Source organism: Zonotrichia albicollis, chromosome 11 (assembly GCF_047830755.1).
Source record: "Zonotrichia albicollis isolate bZonAlb1 chromosome 11, bZonAlb1.hap1, whole genome shotgun sequence".
Lineage (NCBI taxonomy): Eukaryota > Metazoa > Chordata > Aves > Passeriformes > Passerellidae > Zonotrichia > Zonotrichia albicollis.
Window position 1 is genome coordinate 16196975 of NC_133829.1, and position 21459 is coordinate 16218433.

Sequence of the window (21459 nt, forward strand, 5' to 3'; positions counted from 1 at the left end):
AAGAGATGGGTACAAATATTTTAGCAGTTATTGATGCTCTAAAATAAAAAGCCCTATCTTTTGATCAAGTTTATGAAAAGATTGAATTTTATTTATTCCTTCTAAAGAAATTAGGTAATTTGCTCTGTATTTTAAACATCTTTGACAAAAATTCCTCCAAAGAGATAAAAGAATGTTGATTTTAAAAATCATCTGAGATGTTCATCACTAAGGGCAATTAAAATACTTTTTTAAGTTACAGGAAGACAAACCTTTGAGTTTGTTGAATCTTCACTTTCTTGGTTATGACCTCTGAATGAGACTATATATCTTTATCTTCTGTAAATCAACATTAAGCAGTTAAAAGCTACCCTCATGAAGATGTATTGAGCTGTTCAGAAGAAAAGGCTCTTCACACACTGGAAAGGTCACCAAAGCGTGATGCAGTTCCTGTGCACTCACCTAGGTTGCTGTAGGTAGCGCTGCAGGTGCTCAGATCAGGAGAGTTCGGAGCTGCTTCTTTCTCCTCCGGGCCCGGGGCGCCGCGGGAGGCGGGGATGACGGAGGCGCTGCCCCCATTGTCCTGCTTCACAAACACCGCCCTGGGGACGCGCGGGGACAGCTCCTCCAGGGCCGGCTCCTCGGGCACCTGACTGGAACACAAGCACAGCGTCACCCGCGCTGCCGGCCGGGCACGCTGCGGGACCAACGGGCTGGGCTGGCAAAGGAGGAAGTTCCTGCACCCTCCTTTCCTAACCATCTACAGTTTTTATTTTCCTCAGTGAGAAGGAACAACTCGTGATTGAAATAGTAACATGTTAGTTACTATTATCATGATTATAAAAACATATAGCATGTAAGAGTTCGTGCCTTCGATATAAAAGCTACAATAAAATGTTTTACAGCTTGACTGCCATCAACATCCATACTCATAAATGTGCAGGCATGATTCTGGGTAAAGTGAGTGGGACTCAGGGCAGCAGCAGAGTTTAGGGTGCTTTTTGCCAGCGCAAGCAATTGTGCCTCAAACAAATATAACAGGGTATAGGAAGTAGGATTAAGTCCCAATAAATGCATAAAACTTCAATGATACATTTTCATATCCTGGTAGGATTTTGGGAACTGACACTCTGGGAAACAGACCTCATTTAGGCCAATAATCTCTTTCCCATATAAAATTATCCACCATTAAAATCCATCTGCATTAGGCCAACTGCAGAAGGCACTGAAGACATTCCTCTGTGCCTGCTCTTAGCTGTGAAGTTTTAATCACACTGTGATGACTTACAGCACAGAACTCTGAAAATTGTGCATTTACTTGGTTTCCATGGATATATTTATTGCAGTATAATTTAAAAATGATGCATTATATGCATGAAAAAAAGTCGAGATTTAATAACACCCCACAATCATACTGAAAATATAACAGCAATTATCAATAATATGGCACAAAAACATGTCAGAGCAAAAATATTTCCATGCCTTTATGTTCTCTCACTTGCAGGAACAAATACTCATTACAGGCCAAATCTCAAGAGCATATGTGCCGTTTGCTAGCTCTCATTACTACAGCATGATCAAATACAACAGGAAGAATTTGAACTGCTTGTGACTTCCATTAGGGACAGGCGTAAGACACTTCCATCAAAAAACAATCAGCACATCATGTATCTGCAGAGATACTTATTTTTGGTGATAAGAATTTCAAACTTCCACAAAGACTTAACACAATAAATTATAGGTATTTGTCTATGGCAAAGGCAAACCCCTGAAAATCCTGGGACACAATCTTGTAGCAATCCCCAGTAAAAGGTTCCAACATGCCAATGCTCTGCATGACAAGACCCAGGACAGTGCAGTGAGCACATGCTGTTTCTGCTCAGACTCATGAATTTTAACTGCAGGCTGACACAAACCAAACTCATTAGAACTTGTTAGTAAAAGAGAAAAAAATGGCGTCAGTTCAAAAAGATGTAATCTTTAATCAGCGTACCAGTTTTTGTTCCATTTTAGTACCATGCATAGGAATGGTGTGAAGAACATTCCATGTGCCATAAATATATCCACATTAAAGAGTTAACCTCAGTAATTTCAGAGTAAAGCAGACATAAAATTAAAGCAGTAACAAGGCTCTCAGGATAATTGAACTGAAGGTTTGTAGTTGCTGTAAATAATGTACATACCTGCATTCCTCAACAGGAATGTTTTCTTTAAGAAGAAATAGGTTCTAATAGCTTCACAGTTCTGTCATTGCCACAAACCAGGAATTATCACATCTCAAAGTAACTTTTTAGTATCACTTGGTGAGGTAAGAACATACTCATTCTCCAAACCAGACACATGCATGCACATACACTAAACCTAAGCTCGGAAGCATTTTGCCAAAGTAAACCAACAGCTAGAAAGGAAGAAAGAAAAAAAAAATACCAACTCACCCACTGTACTCACTCACACAATTCCCCATTAAAGGAAATTCTTTCAGGGCCTTCTTGAGTCTTTTAATCATGTCTTGAAACTCTGGCGAGCCATTGATTCCACAGTGTTCTGGTGTGCTACAAGTTGTGCAAGCTGTGAGCAAGAGGGCTGAACTCTGCACAGAGTGATACACCTACTGCACCTTAGTGTTTACCTTCGGGGGCTGGGCCCTGCCGCAGCCAGCACAGCAGCCCTGCCTCCTTAACTCCTGCCCTGCCTCCCTGCAGGGCCAGGGCTCGGCTGCATCACTGCTCTGGAATGGGTATGGCCTCACTCCTGCCACTGCTCCGGGAAAAGCACGGCTCAGCTCTCGGCGGGAGCTTCAGCAAGTGACACTAACCTATTGTTAAGAGTTAGCGAGTATCTCAAATCTGTATTCAGGGCCTCGAAAGAATACATTTTAAACCACAGCAATTAGAGGTCAGGTCATGAAATCCATGGGGAAATGCTTCCCAGTATCTTAACGCTGAGAACAGAGAGATCAAGCTTGTGTACACAGTGCAAATGTCAGCCCTTCGGTGGTGCTGGCAGGACACAGCAGGAGTGAAAGGGGAACCATGCTCACTCAGGCAGCTCCAAGAACCACATGCCCAGCTGCTTCATGAACTAAACAGTTAAAATAGCTGGTTTTTTGAGGAAAGAGGAGCAGCTGATAAACAGGCAGTTCTCTCAGATTAGAACCATTAGAACCTGATTTAGTGTAACTTTCTATCTGCTTACTGTAACAAGTCATACTTACAGCTATCTCCTTATTTGGGATATTTATAGATATTTTGCCAGGATGGATTCTTTGATGCCTTGCATAAGAGCACATATTTAGCATCTAGCACAGTGGGCGCAGTCTCCTCTGTCCAAGTTTTTTTCTCTCCGCTTTTTTATTTCAAAAACAAACTTCATAGAAATTAATTATCTTAGAGAACTCTGCTCCTCAGGCACAAGTGGCTGAAGCTAAACAACTGTTCAGTTAGTGGAGGAAGCAGTCCTCTGCATGCAGAGAATGTGTCTGTTTTCCTAAGTAGCTGAGATTATGTGAAGCAAAAAAACTTGCCATAAAAATGACTGTCCTTCAGACAACACCCCACTGAATTCATGTACTTGTCATTCACGTGTGCACAGGCTCAAAACTGTCTTAAAAGTGTTATTTTTCTGCAGGGACAAATGCCTCTCTTTCCTTCAGACTCTCCTCCTGCATGGATTTTGGAGGATAGCCAGAAGATGATGTGGTGTAACTCGCCTCAGTCTTTTGGGAACAGCAGGATGCAGAAAGCTGCCTGTGTAGGGTGTTAATTTTGGTGAGGACACTGGAATCACAGCTCTTGTGTGACCTGTGTTCTCCTCTATTCAGAGCACGCCTGCTCAATTAGGGAGATTAATAAACAGCAATGAATACGAGGGAGATAAAGTGGAACGTTCATAAGAAGTGATTGTGAGAGTGTATCCTGAAATAGGGTCAGATCCAGAGGTAAAGGTGAGGGAACACAGCTCTGCACACGACAGCACATAAATCCCAGTGGTGGGAATTTGTGACAGAGACAGAGAGAAGCAGATGTGGCCTTGGGGCCAGCACAGACTCTGATCTCCTCCCTGAGTGGACATCAGCACAGCAGCCATCAATGGCAGCTGTACAGTTGGAGATGCCAAGGAAGAGGACTTTGCTTTGCACACACAAAAACCCAACTGTGTAATTTGTAGCTATATTAGTTTCAAAGAGAGCGCTCTGAGATGCCCTCAGGCCCTGCACTTTTAAGCTAATAAAGCAAACATAAAGCCTAAACTGACTGAATGATGCTTGAGGGAAAATGCAGAGGTGAATGGCTGGAGGGAGGTCAGAGGCCACCCTACCCAGAACTTCTCCTCAGAGCACTGCCCACTCTGTTCCTGCAGAGCCCTGGGCACAGCCAGGCAGGGCCCAGGGCTCAGTCAGTCACAGGGCACTGAGGACACACAAAACATCCCAGTGGCTCCTGCAGCTCAGTCCCTCCAACCACCACCAACAGTCACTGAAGAGGAAAGTGATACAAACTTCTCAAATGACAATCTGAAACTACTAAGCCATGAAGTTCATTCTTAATTCTCATTCTTGAGAAGCTGGCTTAGTCCTGAAGCTTGAGAATGTTTTTTTTTTTAGATCTTGTATAATGCGATGTTTGCACGGATAAAGGGAGTACACTTGATAATCCAGTAAAGACATCCTGCTAAGCTCTTTAGTGTCACTGAAACTTAATGGTAATGACTTGCACAGATTAACTGTGCATTATAAGGAAGATATTTTTCTTTATCCATTTTAGGTTCTCAGTCTTTCCATTTTACAGACTGTATTAGAGGAGTTAAGAACAATACATGATTTTCCATTTCCTAATCTAAAATTATAAAATAATAAATGGTAAAGTCCCTTCTACTTGGATCTTTAACAGTCCTTGGTGTTTACAAGTTCTCACATAAAACGTTACCAAACTTATTGCTTAATGCACATGCAGAATTTCCAATTCTGTTAGAATTGGAAAATGTTCTAGAGAAAAACCTCACAAGTTTTTAATTTCTGAAATGGTTGAAGAAAGCTAGTTAATACTTTTAAAGCACAGCTAAGCACTGCTGAGTAAGGTAGATAAAGCTTGCTGACACCAAGATAAGAAAAGCCCTAACATGGATTTGACAAGAAGGAAGAGCTGATCCACCTGAAATTTTCAGGGAGAATTTCTCCCATTTCAGTAGACTTGCTCAATCAAGGAATTTCTTTTCATCTATAACATCCTTGAAAATGCTCATCAGTTTACTTGGGCTGTACCTAAAAGGTTCTGGGTTCGTATGAGACCCTCACCCTAAGAGTTATACCAGAAGGCCTCCAAACAGGGAAGGACTTTGTTTTAAACAGAGCCCTACTGTGATTTCACAGATTTTCTTATCTTCCCAAGCAGTTTCTGAAGCAGCTGTGGAATCTGCAGGACTGGATCAGACACAGTGTGAAAGTGGAATGTGGCAGTGGTGGTTATTCCTGCCTGTGTCTGGATGAAATCCTGATCTTAATGTATGGCTACATTGTTGTAGAACAGTGATTCCCATTGTTTCCACTGAGTGATCTGTCACAACACTCATACTCCTCTGTACAGAGCTCACATCTATCAGTTATGAGATCAAATCCCTTTGCAAAAATTAACACAATCTTAGGAATTAGATTGGTGATCACAAATTTAGCTATGAAGAAATGCTTCCTTATCTGAACCAGAACAAAATCAAATACAGACCTCACTACCTGAAGGAAGTATTTCAGGAAAAACAGAGTTTTACCTTCACTTCAGCCAAGACTGGCCCAAAGGTTCCATAAAGGGAAGTTATGGCTGACTTGCAGCTGCGAGAGGAAACTCCTGAGCTGAGCCTGTGACTGCAATGGAGATGGTTGTGCCCAGCTCAGATTAGTTCAGCTCTGATGTGCTTTATGAGAACAGCCAAGGCAGCAGCAAGACCGGGCTGCACTTTGCTTTGAGGAAATGTCTCAATCTAACAAGTTGCTGCTGGGTATGAGCAGTGATGTCTCAATGAAGGAGAGAAGCCTTCACCTTGTGAAACTCCAATAGGAACACTCTGATCCATAAGATAACAAAGCCTTTGAAGGATCTTTTTATTCAGCCTGTGATGAGTGGATTGCAGCTGTGCTGTCCCACCTTCATCAATTACAGTGACTCAGGCCAGAAACACCATGGTATCTTTGGTCAGTTTTAGGTTTTACACCTGAGAACAACTGCTGGCTCATGAAGTAAAGGTGTTCTCGTTCTAATTAATGAGAAAAATGGCATGACTGCTGATTTTTAGCAAAAAATTATCTATCTACAAATTTCAGTGAATTTATTATATCATTATTTGCCAGCTCCTTTTGAAGCAGCATATGTGCATCCTGCCATCAAACAGAAACAACCACACTGACAAATCAAAACCAAGTTCCTTTGTATGAGAGATCATTTTCAGCTTTCTGAAAAACTGACAGTTTTGCAAGTGCTGTTCAAAGGGAAAACTGACCTTTCTAGTGATAACTTGAAATACCTTCAGCTGTTTTGTAGTTGTGTTATCAATCTTTAGCAGCTCTGTAATCCATTGCAAAGTAAGGGAATACTGGATCTTCATTAAATTTGCTTTCAAGACCCCCCAGTAATCTGACATTTTTAAAGCTTATCTTATTTGCCAGGGCATCAGTTTGTTTTTTCAGAGAGCTTGCTGTTCTTGGTGTTCTGAGTTAGGGAAGTGTCCTGTTCACTGATGGCTATCTTCAGGTCATCCATTCTCCTCTAAGCCTCTGCAGGCTTAACTGAACATTCTAAACATCTTTTTCATGCACATATTTTAGCCTGAATTACAGCTAACCTTCTACTAATACCTGGAGGGTTAACACAAAACAAGCAAAGCTTCTTATGGGTTATGCCTCCTGCTTGAGCAAAAATGGCATTTAGAAATCCTGATTCTCACCCACCAGGATATTAAAAATGAAAGCCAAACCCCTTAAACAACAATAAAACCCTTCATTATGTGGCATTATAAGGTTTCACTTGGTGTCATTAACAACATTAAAAAGTATTAAAAAACCCTAAATAACTCAAGGCATCAAGAATATAACAACTGAAGCATAAAGCTACCCACTGCCCAGTGCTCCCACAACTCAGCACCTCAGTGTACTTTCTTTGAAATTTGAAGACACCAGGGAACAATATTGTCAGAAAGAAGAAATTCCAATTCTAACATGTGGAAAATTCCAGTTTTCACTGGGGAAAATTCTGAGATATGGTTTTAACCAACATCCTTGTGACCTGAAGCAAACTGAAGAGTAAATATGCTTTTTGGAATGAGTGAATGAGGGATCTCACTGCCTCCAAAAGGAAGGGCAGAGGGAGAACAGGCCACATCCCAACAGCACCATCTCCAGGGCAGTGCAGGATCCCCGGCAGGCTCCTCTCGGCACCCACAGAGGAGCTGCTGTGCCTGCCCATGCCCTGCCATCTGCCAGCTGCTGTGCCTGGGCAGTGACTGCCAAGCTCCTTCTCCCCTGGATCTCTGCCCTGGGCACTGAGAGCTGGGGCAAGGCAAGCTCCTGATGGCACCGGAACCAAAACCAACCTCACTTTCCCTGGCTTGCCCCAGAGACAGGAGAGAGAAACCAGGTTCCTGTAAAGGAACAAACTCCTGCAATCCTTTAACTTGCCCTCTAAAGGCAGCTACTTCTCACCAATTCATTTAGGGCAAATCTAGAGACTGCACTATTCTGGCACTTGTCTTGTATGGAGGAAGAAAACCAAGTGATTTTGCTTTAGGACAAGTGGCAGTCACGTTATGGTAAGCTCTAACTATGCTCACACAGAGATTTCTATTAGGTTAAAACTGTTTTTAGCTAAAAAAACCCAGCAGTTTTCTTGTACAGAATATGGAGAAAGAAAACCAAAAAACACTGTCATGACACATTTTTTGGGGTTCACAATTCACAAAATTTTTGGTTTTGTTATAATGAAATAAATAATTCAAGTTTGAGGCTACTTTGGAATTGGTTTGTGTAATAACACTGGAAGACAAATTCTAACACATCCACAGCTGTGGTCCAGCACTCAGGGAATTCTACTCTGCCCACATGACTGACTGCAACTGATGTGACCAGCTCTTGCTGGATCTAATACTGCCAGGGGACAAAGAACAGTCACTGCTAAAGGCCTTGCAAGACAGACATAACACTATTTTGTAGATACCATAATTCTGTTACTACCTTTTTACAAAGTTCAGTTTGAGAGTGCTGCAGTGATGCTGCAGTGTGGTTAATTAGCATCTGTTGAATTCTTGGGCATGTGAGGTAAAGTTAGCACAACACCTTCCATGAGTCACAGATCTTTTCATTTCTATTGTACTTCTCAATAATAGCCTCCTATTTCTGCTGAGAAATTCTCAAGTTTCCCATAACACAGAAACACTTCTTAAAGCAGAAATTCAAGAGAATGGATCTAATTCAATGGAACATGACTATTGTGACACGAGTGAGCCTGCAAGACAAACTCTAAACTTCAGGTACTGCTTCCAGCAAATGTTTTACATCTTTTCTGGTATCTAACATAGCAAAAAGATTTTAAAATACCCTCTAAGTTACCTAAAATAAATATACTTTGAAAAAATGGCATTAATGTAATAAAACTCTTTAGTGTCTCCCTTTTCAGCAGCATATACAGGACAGCTCACAACAGAGTAAGTGACTAAAACAGCTGAGTGGTACCTGGGGATTTTCTTGGGAGCCTGAGGTGGTGAGGAGTGGCTGGCTGTGTTTTGTTCCGAGCTCTCTGGAGGCTTTTCCTGTGTTTCCCCCTTGTCCTTGGCCAGTGCCTCTGCGATGGCAGAGTCCAGGCTGGGCTGGGCTGGGAGCTCGGCCCGGGGCTCGCTCTGTGCGGGGTCACACCTGTACATGAACACGATCGAGGGCTTCTCGCTCGACTCCGACTTGGCCTCGCTGAACCAGTGGTGCCGCTGCACGGGGGGCGGGGGCAGCATGTGGATCACAGTTCCATCCAGACCCACCAGCTTCCCCTTCTCCCTGTCCTTCTCCCTCTCCTCCTCATCGTCGGCTTTCCTGCGGCGGAAGAAGCTCTTGAACGAGATCCAGCGCTTGGGTTTGGCATCGGGGCGCCGCCCCTCCGAGTGCAGGATGGACTCGGCTTCTGTGGACCTGGGGGGGCTGTTGGGCTTGGCCCAGTTGCTGAAATGCCTCTGCAGCAGGTTACTGGCATGGTAGGGAGAGGAGGTGGAGCGTGGAGGGGGGAATGGCGGGGCCTGCTCTGCCTGGGGACTGGTGGCGCCCGGGGTGGCTCGGGCTGGCTGTGGAGAGGGAGTGGCAGCTGGCTGGGACAGCGGATCCTTCTGCACTTTAATGGCAGTGCTTTCCATCTTGGAGGACTCCACTTCAGGCTGTGATGTAAACAGAGATTTGGGTCGTACCAGGGTGTTTTTACCAGCATCTCCCTCAGGGGGTAAGGAATACAGCTCTTCTACGCTGCAGGACTTGGGAGCAGACTGAGGTGTCTCTGGAGGAGACTGTGGAGGCTGGATGGAAGCCACAATCTGTGAGAGCACCGTGCTCGCGTTCTCTCTGCCACTGCTGCTGCCGACAGAACCCTCCGGGGTCACGTCTGCCTTTGCTGCAGGCTCTTGCATTGCCTTTTGAACTCTGGAGGGGGAGCTGTGGTCAGCACTGTGACTCCTCTGCGGGGATATCTGGCTTTTACTGAGGCAGCTGTTGAACTCCTGGACCTTCTGAGCCACAGAGCCCAGCCTGCACTCAGGGCTACTGGCTGCCCCCTTTGCTTGGGGCAACTCAGTGGATTTGCTCCCTATGGCTTCGGTGCCTTTACTTTCAGTTTCTATTTCTTCATAGGTATGGCTTATCACACTTGTAGTTTTATCTTTGACAGACAGCTCCCCAGTTGTCCCCAGAAAACTTTTATAGATTGCCAAGTTATCATACGCATTTGGATTGATTACAATAGGAACTTTAATAGCATTTTTGGAGCTCTTAGCATAAGTAGGCTCATCATGAATGATAATAGGGAAAGGTGGCATGCCAGCATTGTTGTAACTGTTGAATTTTATCTCAGACAAATTGGGAGACTTAACTGGGATGGTTTTTGAAGAAATGTTTGTAGCTGTAGGTGAAGTAGGAGCTGACTTGTGGCTTGTCTTCCTGGGAGGAACAGAAGGTCCTGAGCCATTTCCAATCAGTTCCACCTTAGGTATCTTCTGTCTTGGACTAGTGCTGGAAGTCCACACTTCCTGGTATCTGATTGCGCTGGATTTTTTCAGGTTGGCGTGTACACGTACAGGTGATGCTGCAGAGGATGCAATAGGTGTGCCTGGGGTTACTGGTGAGCTTGGGCTGGATGATGCCTTTTTGGTTTCTGAGGTTTCAGTCTGGTTCTCTTTACATTCACTGGTCATGGCAGCTGATACATCCACTACGGTGTATGGCTTGCACACTGGCTGTTCCATGTTCACCACCCTGTAAGGTTTAGCTTGCTCCTCCACAGGCACCAAATTAATAGTGACGGCTTGACCAGCAACATCTGAAGAACTTTTATTCTCCTGCGTATCAGTCTGCACAGCAATTTTGCCATCCTTCTCCTCCAGGCGAAGCGCAAGGACTGCCTTGTGAGTTTCCTGACTTTTCAGAGCAGTTCTGGGTGCTTTTGGCACGTCCTTCACTTGTTGATTGTCACAAAGACTTTCATATTCTGGTTCAATCACTTTGAGTTCCTGAGGAGTGCTAGGAGATAACCCTCCATTACAGAGCTTCTGGGAAGAACTGCTGGTTGTCCCAGAACGAGACTCTTCCGTCAAAGAAGAATCAGGAGATGTAGAATCAGAAGATGCCATGCTCTGCATGCTCTCTTGCCCATAAAGAATCACAGTCTCTTCCCCATAACCATTTAAAATTTCATCATAACTGTCGTCATAGTCCACGGCACAGATCCGCTGCAGAGACTTGTTCCGAAGGGGCACAGTATTCCATTTTTTGTCAACACAGAACGGAACAGGAGACAGGGTGTTAGCTCTGAAATTAGCAAAGCGAGGCTGGCCCCTCATGCGGATTTCCATTGCTAACAACTCTTCATCACTTTCATCCCAGCTCTCGTGCTCTTCCTGCATGCTGCCAAAAAACGTGTCATCCTCACTCTCATCCCCACTAGACAACTCTGGGTAACAGAAACGTCCACCTTCATTACTTATGACTTCAGTGCTTCCACTCAGAATAACATGCTTACTCTGTGAGTCCTTCATTCCACCCACCATGCAGCTCGGAGGGATCTTCCTTTCTAAGGATCTCTTGTAACAATTATTTATCCTTCCCAGGAAGGTTTCTCTCGCGTTTGTTTCATTCCCAGCGAGCTGAGGTGTGGTATCCAAACCCGCAATCTCCTTCAGAACTTCTGTCAGCCCATTATTATTGTTATTGGGCACCTTCCCCACGCCCTCGCTGCTGCCATACGGCCTGGGAACATGGCTGTAACCTTCGATCTCCTCCTCATTGTTATTGTTCAGCGGTTTTTTGCTCAGCACCGCCTTGTTGCGGTTCCAGCCCGCGGGCAGGGGTTTGTTCTCGCACTGCTCCAGCGTGGCCAGCTCCCCGCAGAGCCCCTCTGCCACCATCATGGTGGGTTTCACCGCTATCGTCGGCTTCTTGGCCACGGGCGGGCGGAAGCTGCCGCTGCCCCTGCCCGGGCGCTGCCCGCTGCTCTGGCTCGCATTGGCTTTCAGGTTGGCATGGGAGAGCGGCTTCTTCTCCGACACCGGGGGCAACTGGTGCAAGCTCTTGGGCTTGAAGCAGTTCTTACATTCACCGGGTTTCCACACGTGCTCAGTGAAAGTGTTGCAAGCAGACATTTTCCCAGAGCCCTGTGCCTGAAGCCCTGCTGCTCAGTGCATGGCAGGAGTCTCCTCCATGGGCTCTGCTCACCCAGCGCCGACGCTTCCCGGAGCAGTGATCATGCTGAAAGAGCACAAAACACAGAGAGGATGAGAATGGGGGAAAATCTGCTTGATCATTATATTTTTCACACTAGGGAAAATGTGGAAGGGGTAAGTAGCCTTTTGCTGACGTCTTCATTTACAAAACTATATAACTGAAATGCAAAATCAAATTGCAACTATCATTCTTCTCATACGTAAAGAATTAAAACTTTGGCAGCAAAGTCCTGTGCTACTTAAAGCAGAGAGAGGGAAAAATGGCAATGACTGAGAATTTAGAGTAATTCTCTTGACTAGTTCAGGACCATTGACCTTTAATTTTGTCCAATAAAACAAATGCAGGAAGAGGATATAAACGCAAAGATTACCACACATTACGCTTTCACCATAACTACTCAAACATGAGAGAAAAGAGCATGAGTATGTTTACTCTCCTAAATGCAATTGAGATAATTTGTTCTAGCTTTGAATGTGAACAAGCTCAGCTTAAGTGAGAAAATGTGTTCAAGCAATCCCAAACTCTGCCATTTTAGCACTTTTTTCATCAGAGTCAAATGATAACTGGAGAGATATTTTGGCTGAACAGATAGGCTGTTCTGATGTCCTGGAAAAGTCAGATAACAATACAGTGGAAATATTTCTAGAAAGTCACTGTTTTTTCTCCTTTTGCTTACCACAATGGCAATAAACCATTCTGATATCCTCAAAACAAAGCTAAGGATTTTTAGTCCCTGATTTATTTCACATGTAGCTTTTCTACCTAACCCCTCCAGAAATAACAACTGAAGAAGAACTGAAAATCCCTTTCAAAGCGAATCTTTTTATTTCCTGAAACAATCAGCCTTAAGTAAAAATCAAACACGAATCTGCTGTGCTTTATAGCCACCAGAGTATCCAGGATTTGAGAGTTTCATGAATTAATGCCTGAAGATTTTAAGCCTTCTGAGCCAAATCCGCAAGTCTGTTCTCTTCGTCACTGTTGCATAACTCAAATTATCGGAGACATTTCACCGAGGGGAAAGGATCTCTGTGTCCACTGCTACTCCTGTAAGCACAGGCACTGGGAATCAGTAATGCTCCATCCTGACAGGCCGTGTGGTGCAGATACCCCTGCTGCTGCCCCAGGCACACCGAGAGCGCAGGGCTGAGCCCATGCAGGTCCAGCTGCAGCCCCAGCGAGGCTGTGCTGGAACTCTCAGGGCACCACTGCCTTTCATCAGCGTGGCAAACGCAGCACCATGAGCAGAGTGACACCACGAGGGGTTTGTCAGTCTCCTCACGTCCTGCTCTGTGTTTTGGCAAGGGCTGGCCCGTGCTGGCAAAGCAACAGAGCGATCCTGATCCAACAGCAGATGGGGCTGAAGCCTAACTCTATTAGTGCCTGCAGACACAGCCGTGCTACCAGGGCTATCACATTTCATATGCTGACTAAATATGTTTCCAGACAAAGCTTTTTGCCAAAAAGCCACTGCCAAAAGCTTTCTCTGTATGACCTAAGAGATAGAAACTCTGCCAGACTGAGATCTGCCCGAACTTTCAGACTTTATCTTACATATACAGAGTAAAATGCCTTTGTATGTTTCTTGATCTCTCTCAAGTTTTGTTGCTTCAACACTTTGCAAGGCCATATATTGTAAGCAGAAAAATTATCTTAAGAAATAGTTCTAGAACCAGAGAGAGAGCACATACAAGAATTTTATACTCTGGCTAGCTCCCTCTTTTCATGTGTTTAACAAGCAGAAGGAGTAAAGTTACACTAATGGGAATCTAAACTAAATGCTTTCTTGAAAAATATATTTCTCCATCACATAAAAGCTTTGAACAACCAATTTAAACAAAAGGGTACTGCTTGTGTGTGGGTTTTAAAATTTACCCGTGTGATTCTGAAATTGCATGAGCTGCACTTGCTGTAGAATTCCATCACAAGGCAGCAGCTTTAGGGTGTTCCAGGCATTTCCTGCCAGGAACAGGGGGGCACTGAGGAAGCTCTGCAGTGCCCACCTGCCTGGGGCTACATCCTGACGCGGTGACACCACTGCCTGTGTCACAACTGTCACTCTCCTTTGCCCTGACACTGATGCTGGCACTTCCTCTAAGCCAGAGAAGGGTTACACTCAACCTGAGAATGGGAACTACAGGAAACTCAGCAGAACCACAGTTCTCCAGAGACAGGAACAACTACAGCCCTGTCCTTCATCCCAGAACCGCCCCTGTGTGCCAGCAGTGCTGCCTGCAGCAGCTCACCTCAGCAACCACACCTGGGGATTGTGGAAGTGCAGCTGTGGGACCTGCACACAGTGTATACAAGCCATGTGTAGATGTCCCAGCTCTTTTGGTCTCCAGCAGCCAACAGAAGTGACTTGAACACAGCCCTGACCCCAGGATGATTTGTGACAGTCTGGAACAGAAGAGCCACTGACTGCAGGTCTGTGAACCCCAGCTGGGTTTGCAACTGGCTCGGGCACAGCAGGACGAGCAGTTCCTGTCCCAGGCCCTGACACTGCCTGCAGCTGCACCACAGAGGAAACAGCCACCTTCCAACCAGAGGAAATGGATCTTAAGAAAACAACCAAAACAATTCCAACACTGTGCTACTTTTGTACTTTGAAATCAGAAGCACTCCTACGCTATTTCAAATTAAATCCACAGTGACCTTTATATGCTGAAGCAAGCATTTGCATTCTAAAAAAAAGTCAGTTTCTTCCTTGCTGGACAACTAAAAGCAATCATTCTGCTGCTTTCCTCTCCTTTAAAAAGAATTCCCTTTTCAACTACAGATTCTCTATCATGCATGGTAATTATGGTGAGAGTAATTAGGAGTGATAAGAGAAATGAAATCTTTCAGTAGGCTGCTGCTTCCATGGCTGTCACCAGCTGCAGCTTGGCAGGGGGCAGCAGAGGCCATCGAAGGGACTGAAAATACACACAAAGACAAGGAAAAAATCACCCTGACATTGCTGGATTCCTACTCTACCTCCAAAAGAAAGCAGGGCAAGGAGAGATGCAGGCAGTCACACCTCAGATCTCTCCAGCTGCAGGTGACCAGGTGTCTTTTCTTCCCTACCTTCCCTGCTTCCACTGACACTCCATGTGCCTGCTAAGGAACAGGAACGTGCACCCTGCAGAGCTCCTGGCTCTATTGAAATCAGTACTTCAGATGACAAAACTTATTTCAAGATGTTCAATCCACGCAAAATCAAGGCAATGACAAGATGTTACTTACAAAACAGCATCAGACTTGTAAACAAAGTATTAATAGCAAATATGTGACATCAACAGTCTGCATTTCATCCCTGTATCTCACAGCCTTTTATGTAAGTTGGTAAACAGAACTATTCACAATTTATAGAGGGAACCACTGCAGTGCAGTGACGTTCAGGAACTAAAATTCACGCAGTGAGTCAGTGTCAGGAGCAAGCACAGACAGACAGCTTCTGCTCCCAACAGCAGATCGTGACACTTCATTCACTAAATGGTTGAGTCAGCACAGATTATTTATCAACCTTAAAGGCCAAATCATTCTTTGTGTATGTGAGACTAATGCCCCTCATTCCAGCAGGTACACAGCTGTGCACAGGAGGGCTCAGCCTGGCCCTGTTGAGTTGGTATCAAGCAGTCAGGAAGGCAAAAGCATATTTCAGTTTTCAGCTCAGAGGGAGAAGATGACAGATCTGGAGTTGCAGTGCAAAGATGAAGCAGGGATCAGCTGAGATACCCTCGTGTCAGGAACCTTGCAGAGCCATGCAGAAACGTCTCTGTGGAGCTTTTATTTGTTGACATCATCTTTGCTGAGTGCATGAAGATAGTAATAAACATGCATTTCAGGCATTTTGCCTTTGTTCTAGGTAATTTCAGGCTGGCAGGTCTCCTTTGGATGCATGCTGGCTGAATCACAATGAAGGCCTTCTCCAGTAATACTTTATACTAAAATAATCCAATTAAAAAGAACTTAATTGGTGTGCAACATTCCCTACAATTTCAACATTTTAAAAATGAATAGTCTCTGTAAGTACCAGATGGTGACACGCACTAATTAATCAGGCCTGCTCAATGAAGAGCATATGAAAATGAATGCACCTATTAGACATGTGCTTGCAATGCTGTGTGCTGCAGAGATCTCCCCCCACTGACAGGCTGGGGCTCCCCTGAGCTGGGACCAGCACCTTCTGCTCTCCTCTGGGATCACCAGGGTTCCTTTGGTTTGTCCTCCTCCAGGGAAAACCCATTTACCTTTAGTGCTGCTGGCCCTGACAATGGGGCTGCAATTTTCATGCTGCAGAATAAACTGCATTGATCAGCACTCTTGGGCACCAGCCCAGTCAGGGCTGCTGCACAACCACAAACCTCTCCCCACTGCCAGGCCTGTCCTCAGACTGAAAAAATCAGCAGTGGGAATTCAACCTGGGCTTCCTATATGGGAGTGCCCAAAGGCCACAAAACCACCACGGCTTTGTGGTTTGTCTGAACCACTTAAAGGCATCTGGACAGTCAGTGTTCATCATAAACAACAGGGCAAGTCTCACACAGCAGGGAAAAAGGGATGGCTATTCTCTGCCAGGATTTCATTTCTGTTTCTTTTAAATTTTAATGCAATCATAAACATTTTAAGAGACTGTTTTAAAACCTGACCCTTGTGCAGGTCCTGCCTGGGGGCAGTGGCTGTGGGGAGGCTCCCAGGGATGTCCAGCACTCCCCTCACCCAGCCTGTGCCAGGAAAAGCCATGGAACTAAAGAATGCAAGAAGCACCATGGGCTGGCACTACTTTTTTCCCAAAGTGAAGGATATTTGCTAAATATCAGCTCACTGCAGTACCAAGCCAGAGCTCTGACTCTGGCAGAGAGCACAGATGGACATTTCCATAAATGCTGGGCATTACCACTTTTGTTAAAAAAGAAGTTTTATTTTGCTGCAGATAGGGTTTTTTTTCCTGTTTTAATGTTTCCTACTGCATTTTCTCTCATTTAAAAAGAGCTCAAATGACATAAGTATTTCAAAATACTAAGTAAGTGAAAGAAAACCATAAATGTGATTTTTTTCCTCCCTAAAACTTGCAAGGATAAAACCTGACATGGAAATAACCAACGAAGTGGAGAAAAAACCTGCCCAGGGCTAGACAATCTGTGATGCTTCAGAAGAAAACAGGCATTTCTTTGCAATTTACCTAACCCAAAGAGATAATGCCACAGAGCAAGGAAAAGGCAAGGAATATCCTCAGGATGTGCCCAGGTACTCTGAATGGATTCTGCACCACCACACTGGAACACAGAGCTGTAATAAGGCCAAGCGCTGCCCTTTGGTGCTGAAGGGCCAGCCAAGGCAGGTATTTGAAAAGGGACTCTTATAATGTTCCAATAACAAGAATTCTTGACATTCTAAACTGGAGATTTTTTTCCTTTGGGAAAAAGAAATCATAATTTAGCATTAATAAAATTTTTAATTTATTTGGTCCATTTAGACATATATAAATCCTTATATTGATGATCACTCAGACACAGCAGTACAGTATATTCTTTAGGAATACTTTTTATTTACATGGAAAATTGATTTTATTTTCTACTTTTAAAAAAGTCTGGTAAGCCAAACTATAAACTGTTTGCTTTCTGAAAATGGCTGTACAACATTCTAAGATTTAGCAGCAAATTATGGGTGTACATATCAGCTGACAGGAAAAAAGCACAATAATTATAATTTCGAAAAAGCATCCTCAATTCCAGTGCATTTCAGTTTCTCCATACTTTATTTAAGGAAAACTATGAGAATTAAGCCCTTCACAGCATTTTAGAAGTGCACCTGTATGAGTGTATCTTGACCAATCTAATTATCTTTGATTTACCCTTCCTGAGCTCACTTGAAATTCTGCCCTTTGATCTTTTTCCTTTTGTTTAAGCACATGCAAACACTCGTGGAGAAGAATGAACTTTACCAAATCTCTCCAGAGGCTGCTCACAATAAACAAAAAAAGCAATACCTGAGAAACATTATAGTGCTCTCATGGTCAGAGACCTGGGAACAGCTGTGGTTATCCTGTGCTGAGCACAGCTGGAGAAGGAAACCAGGGTGGATCATTCCAGCAATTCTGCAACTTCTGTTTGCTTCAGCCTCTCTCTCTTGCACTCCTGCAAGGCTCCAGATCTGAGTGCTGAACACCTGAGGCAGCAAAACCCACAAGTGCCAACCCCCAAAACGCCCCAAAACCCCCATTTCAGTTTAGCAAATAACTTGTGGATAGCAGAATACAAACCAGCTTTGGAAAGGATGGGCAAGAAGTGACTGAGCAGGAACCAAAGGCCCAGGGAAGTGTCAGGGCAGGGCTGGCTCACAGCCAGGGCAGGACCAGCTACAACACCAGGGCTGCAGCACAGGGGGCACCCTCCAGTGGTCCCAGTCCCCCTGGGAACCTCAGGAGTCATTAAAGAAAGACTTGCCAGGATTAAGTTTAAAAATAAACCGCCACGAGCCGTTATAAAAAAATAAGGTATTAAAAATAACCCATAAATTACAGCAACAGCACAGCAGGGCTGGACTGTGCACAGCCAAAAATTGTGGAGAAATTCAGGAACCAGGCGGCTGAGCTGTGCAGAATTACAGCCCCTTATCAGAACCAGGCATCAGTACAGCACATGGTGAAGGCACCTGCTCTTCATCATCACTTCTGGGAAGGAAACCTGCTCTTCCTACCAAACCACAAACCAATGGGCAAAAGAGAAATGGCACAATTTTATTTTAAGCTTTTAAGAAGTTCTCTCCAATTCCTAATGGCTGGGCATGCAAATGGTGTCACAGCAAAGGCCAGGCAAGCAGCAGATTACATGCTTTCTGTGTGAGAAAATCAATGACATGATTTACTGAGTATTGCACTCAGTTCTATTTATGACTTCTCAGGAAGAAATGCTGCATAAAACAGCCACAAAAATATTTTAATATGGAAAGCTTTTCATCCCTTCAGTGAAACAAAAAGATTAGGATAGTTTAGTTCAGAATTGAGACAAATAAAATAATGTAATGGTATATTAAATGATCTGTCACATAAAGAAGACAGACTGGGTGTTCCCATTTAGTGTCTATCTCAAAAAAAAAAAAAAGCAATAAACCCAATGCAGCATATTTACATCTCCAAAAAGAAAATTATTCCACAAAAAACACTTCCTGAAAGAAGCTGGCACTGAGATCAAGGGGTCAGTGGATTCAGAGGAACAAGCAGACATTTGTACGTGGGCTGAGCCATGACAGTTGTACAAGGTGGGGGGAACCCAAAGTTCCCAATGTCAGAGTCTGAAAGCTGCATTAACCCTTTCAGTGGAGAGGAGGATTTGCTCATTAGCAGATGGTTCCTGTGCTGGCCACTGGAGCAGCCTGGGCAGGGTGAGGGCAGGCACTGCTGGGGACTGGACCTGACTGCTCCTCCTCTTACCAGACCCTGCTTTTCCTGGTTTCACCTTGAGCCAGCAAAATCACCCCAGGGTGCAGGAGCACTGAGATGCCACCACCTCCCAGGTAGGGTCAGGCCTTCCTCTCCTCCTCCCACACTTTGTCACTGTCCCAGACTTGTCACTCAGTCCTGGGCCATCCCCTTTGTACCTTTTGTGCCTTCATGTTTGACCCTGCCAGTGCCTGGGCCAAGGGGCTGTGCCATGCCCACAGGTCCTGCAGGACAAACCAGGACAGGCAGTGGGAATCAGCCAGGTGAGGAGGCCAGGTAGAAAGAGATTACTAAACATTAGTTCTGTTTGAAGCTTGGCACACTATAGGCTAGAAAAATCAGGGTAAGGTTACAGAGCAATGATAGAAGAGGGATTTTTCTTTAAAAATAATCAATTTAACTTTTGAAGACACATACATTACTATTTTATGGTGGAAAATAGAAATAAAAATGAGCCCTATACTGCTGTCTCATTCACTATGTGGTAGAGCAATGCCTGGAAAGGGCCTGAATCTTTGTAAAAACTCCTCCAGTTTTCCATTCCAGAGCAACCATCTCCTCCCCCTGCCATCTGCTTGGTGCACTCATTTTGCCTCATTCCTCACATCTATGATCAAAGACAGACATTCTAATTTGAGGGCCTCTTTGATAATCTTGAGAAACTAGCTACAGGTAATTTTTTGACCATCAAAGCTGGTTCCAGCAGCTTACTCTCACTCAGGCTACTCTTCTAATTAGGGTGTCATTTATTCATCCCAATAAGCTACTTCACCAAGCAAGATGAATGCAAGAAATTTTAATCTGCAGTCGTAAGCCAGAGCAATGAAATGAATGATGAGCTCCAAGTCAAAAGGTTAAAGATATTAATGTTTACTAGTGTTGAAGTTTACAACAGATAATTTCTTTGCTTATTCTACTTATGCTTTGCCTAAAATCCATTCCCATAAAATGGCAAGCCACCACTGATAAGAATGTTATTAGGGATAAAAAGCACCAGCATAGATGAAATTCAGAAAAGGAATTAGGAGGTACTGGCATTGGATGCTTTTAGCATACATAATAAGAATTGACTTTTTCCTTATTCTGATGATTAAGTGGTGTGCCTGCCAGCCCACAACACCCCAGTGTTCCAGGCACATCGTGGGGGCTCTGTGGGCAGCCCTTTCCCTCCATGGGGACAGAAAAGGACTAACAGCCAAACCCGGGGTATCCCACAGTCAGTAATCAGCTTTTTAGCCTACCAAAAGAGACAAGACATAGGGCAGGAAAAAACCCCACCAAAACCCAAGTAATTTATTTTAGTTTCCCAAAATCTGATTCCATACTTTAAAATAATCCACACATGGAAAACTATGCAGTGAAGGCATCATTACATACAATCAAGGACAGAATCAGAAAGGAAATGCAACAGAAATCCTGTGTTAGTTTTTATCTCTACAGTCAATCACTGGTTTTTGCAGCTGGGGAATTTGCTCAATTTACTCCATGAGAAAAGAAATAGCCTGCATTTTCACAGACAGATGTTTACACCTATCAAGTGTGTAAAGCACTGTAATTTTTAGCCAGTGCTGAAGGAGGAGTAAGGGGAAGCACGAACCTGAGTGGGCTGCTCCAGGCAGAGGAGGCGGCTGCGTGCGGCCAGCCCAGCACCACAGGCGGCTCTCAGGGCCACAGGGCTGAGCCCAGCCTAACACCAGAGGTGGGCTCAGAGCCGCAGGGCTCAGCCCAACCCAGCCCAGCCCAGCGCCGGCTCCTCAGGGCTGAGCCCAGCCCAACACCAGAGGTGCGCTCAGAGCCGCAGGGCTGAGCCCGGCCCAGCCCGAGGCGGCTCCTCAGGGCCGCAGGGTTCAGCCCAGCCCAGCGGCGGCTCCTCAGGGCTGAGCCCAGCCCAACACCAGGAAGTGGCTCCTCAGGGCCGCAGGGCTGAGCCCAGCCCAACCCAACCCAGCCCCGCACCAGAGGTGGCCCAGCAGAGCCGTAGGGCTGAGCCCAGCTTAGCCCGGGACCAGAGGTGGCTCCTCAGGGCCGCAGGGTTCAGCCCAACCCAGCCCAGCCCAGCCCAGCCCCCGAAGTGGCTCCTCAGGGCCGCAGAGATGAGCCCGGCCCAGCC

The 21459-nt window shown here is 44.9% G+C and overlaps 1 protein-coding gene across 10 annotated transcripts in view; it reads right to left on the minus strand.

The window, feature by feature from the left end:
* The window catches only part of PEAK1 (pseudopodium enriched atypical kinase 1), a 111567-nt gene that overhangs the window by 24264 nt on the left and 65844 nt on the right, over positions 1–21459 (minus strand). For 9 of the 10 annotated variants that reach the window (XM_074549531.1, XM_014267617.3, XM_014267616.3 and 6 more), the window contains 3 exons: positions 8690–11950; positions 2415–2531; positions 442–632 (listed from right to left, as the gene is read on the minus strand). In XM_074549531.1, coding sequence (XP_074405632.1) covers positions 442–632; positions 2415–2531; positions 8690–11844 — 3463 coding nt within the window. In that variant the 5' untranslated portion in view covers positions 11845–11950. The remainder of the gene's footprint in view (positions 1–441; positions 633–2414; positions 2532–8689; positions 11951–21459) is intronic. The other variant, XM_005487791.4, reaches the window with a different exon arrangement.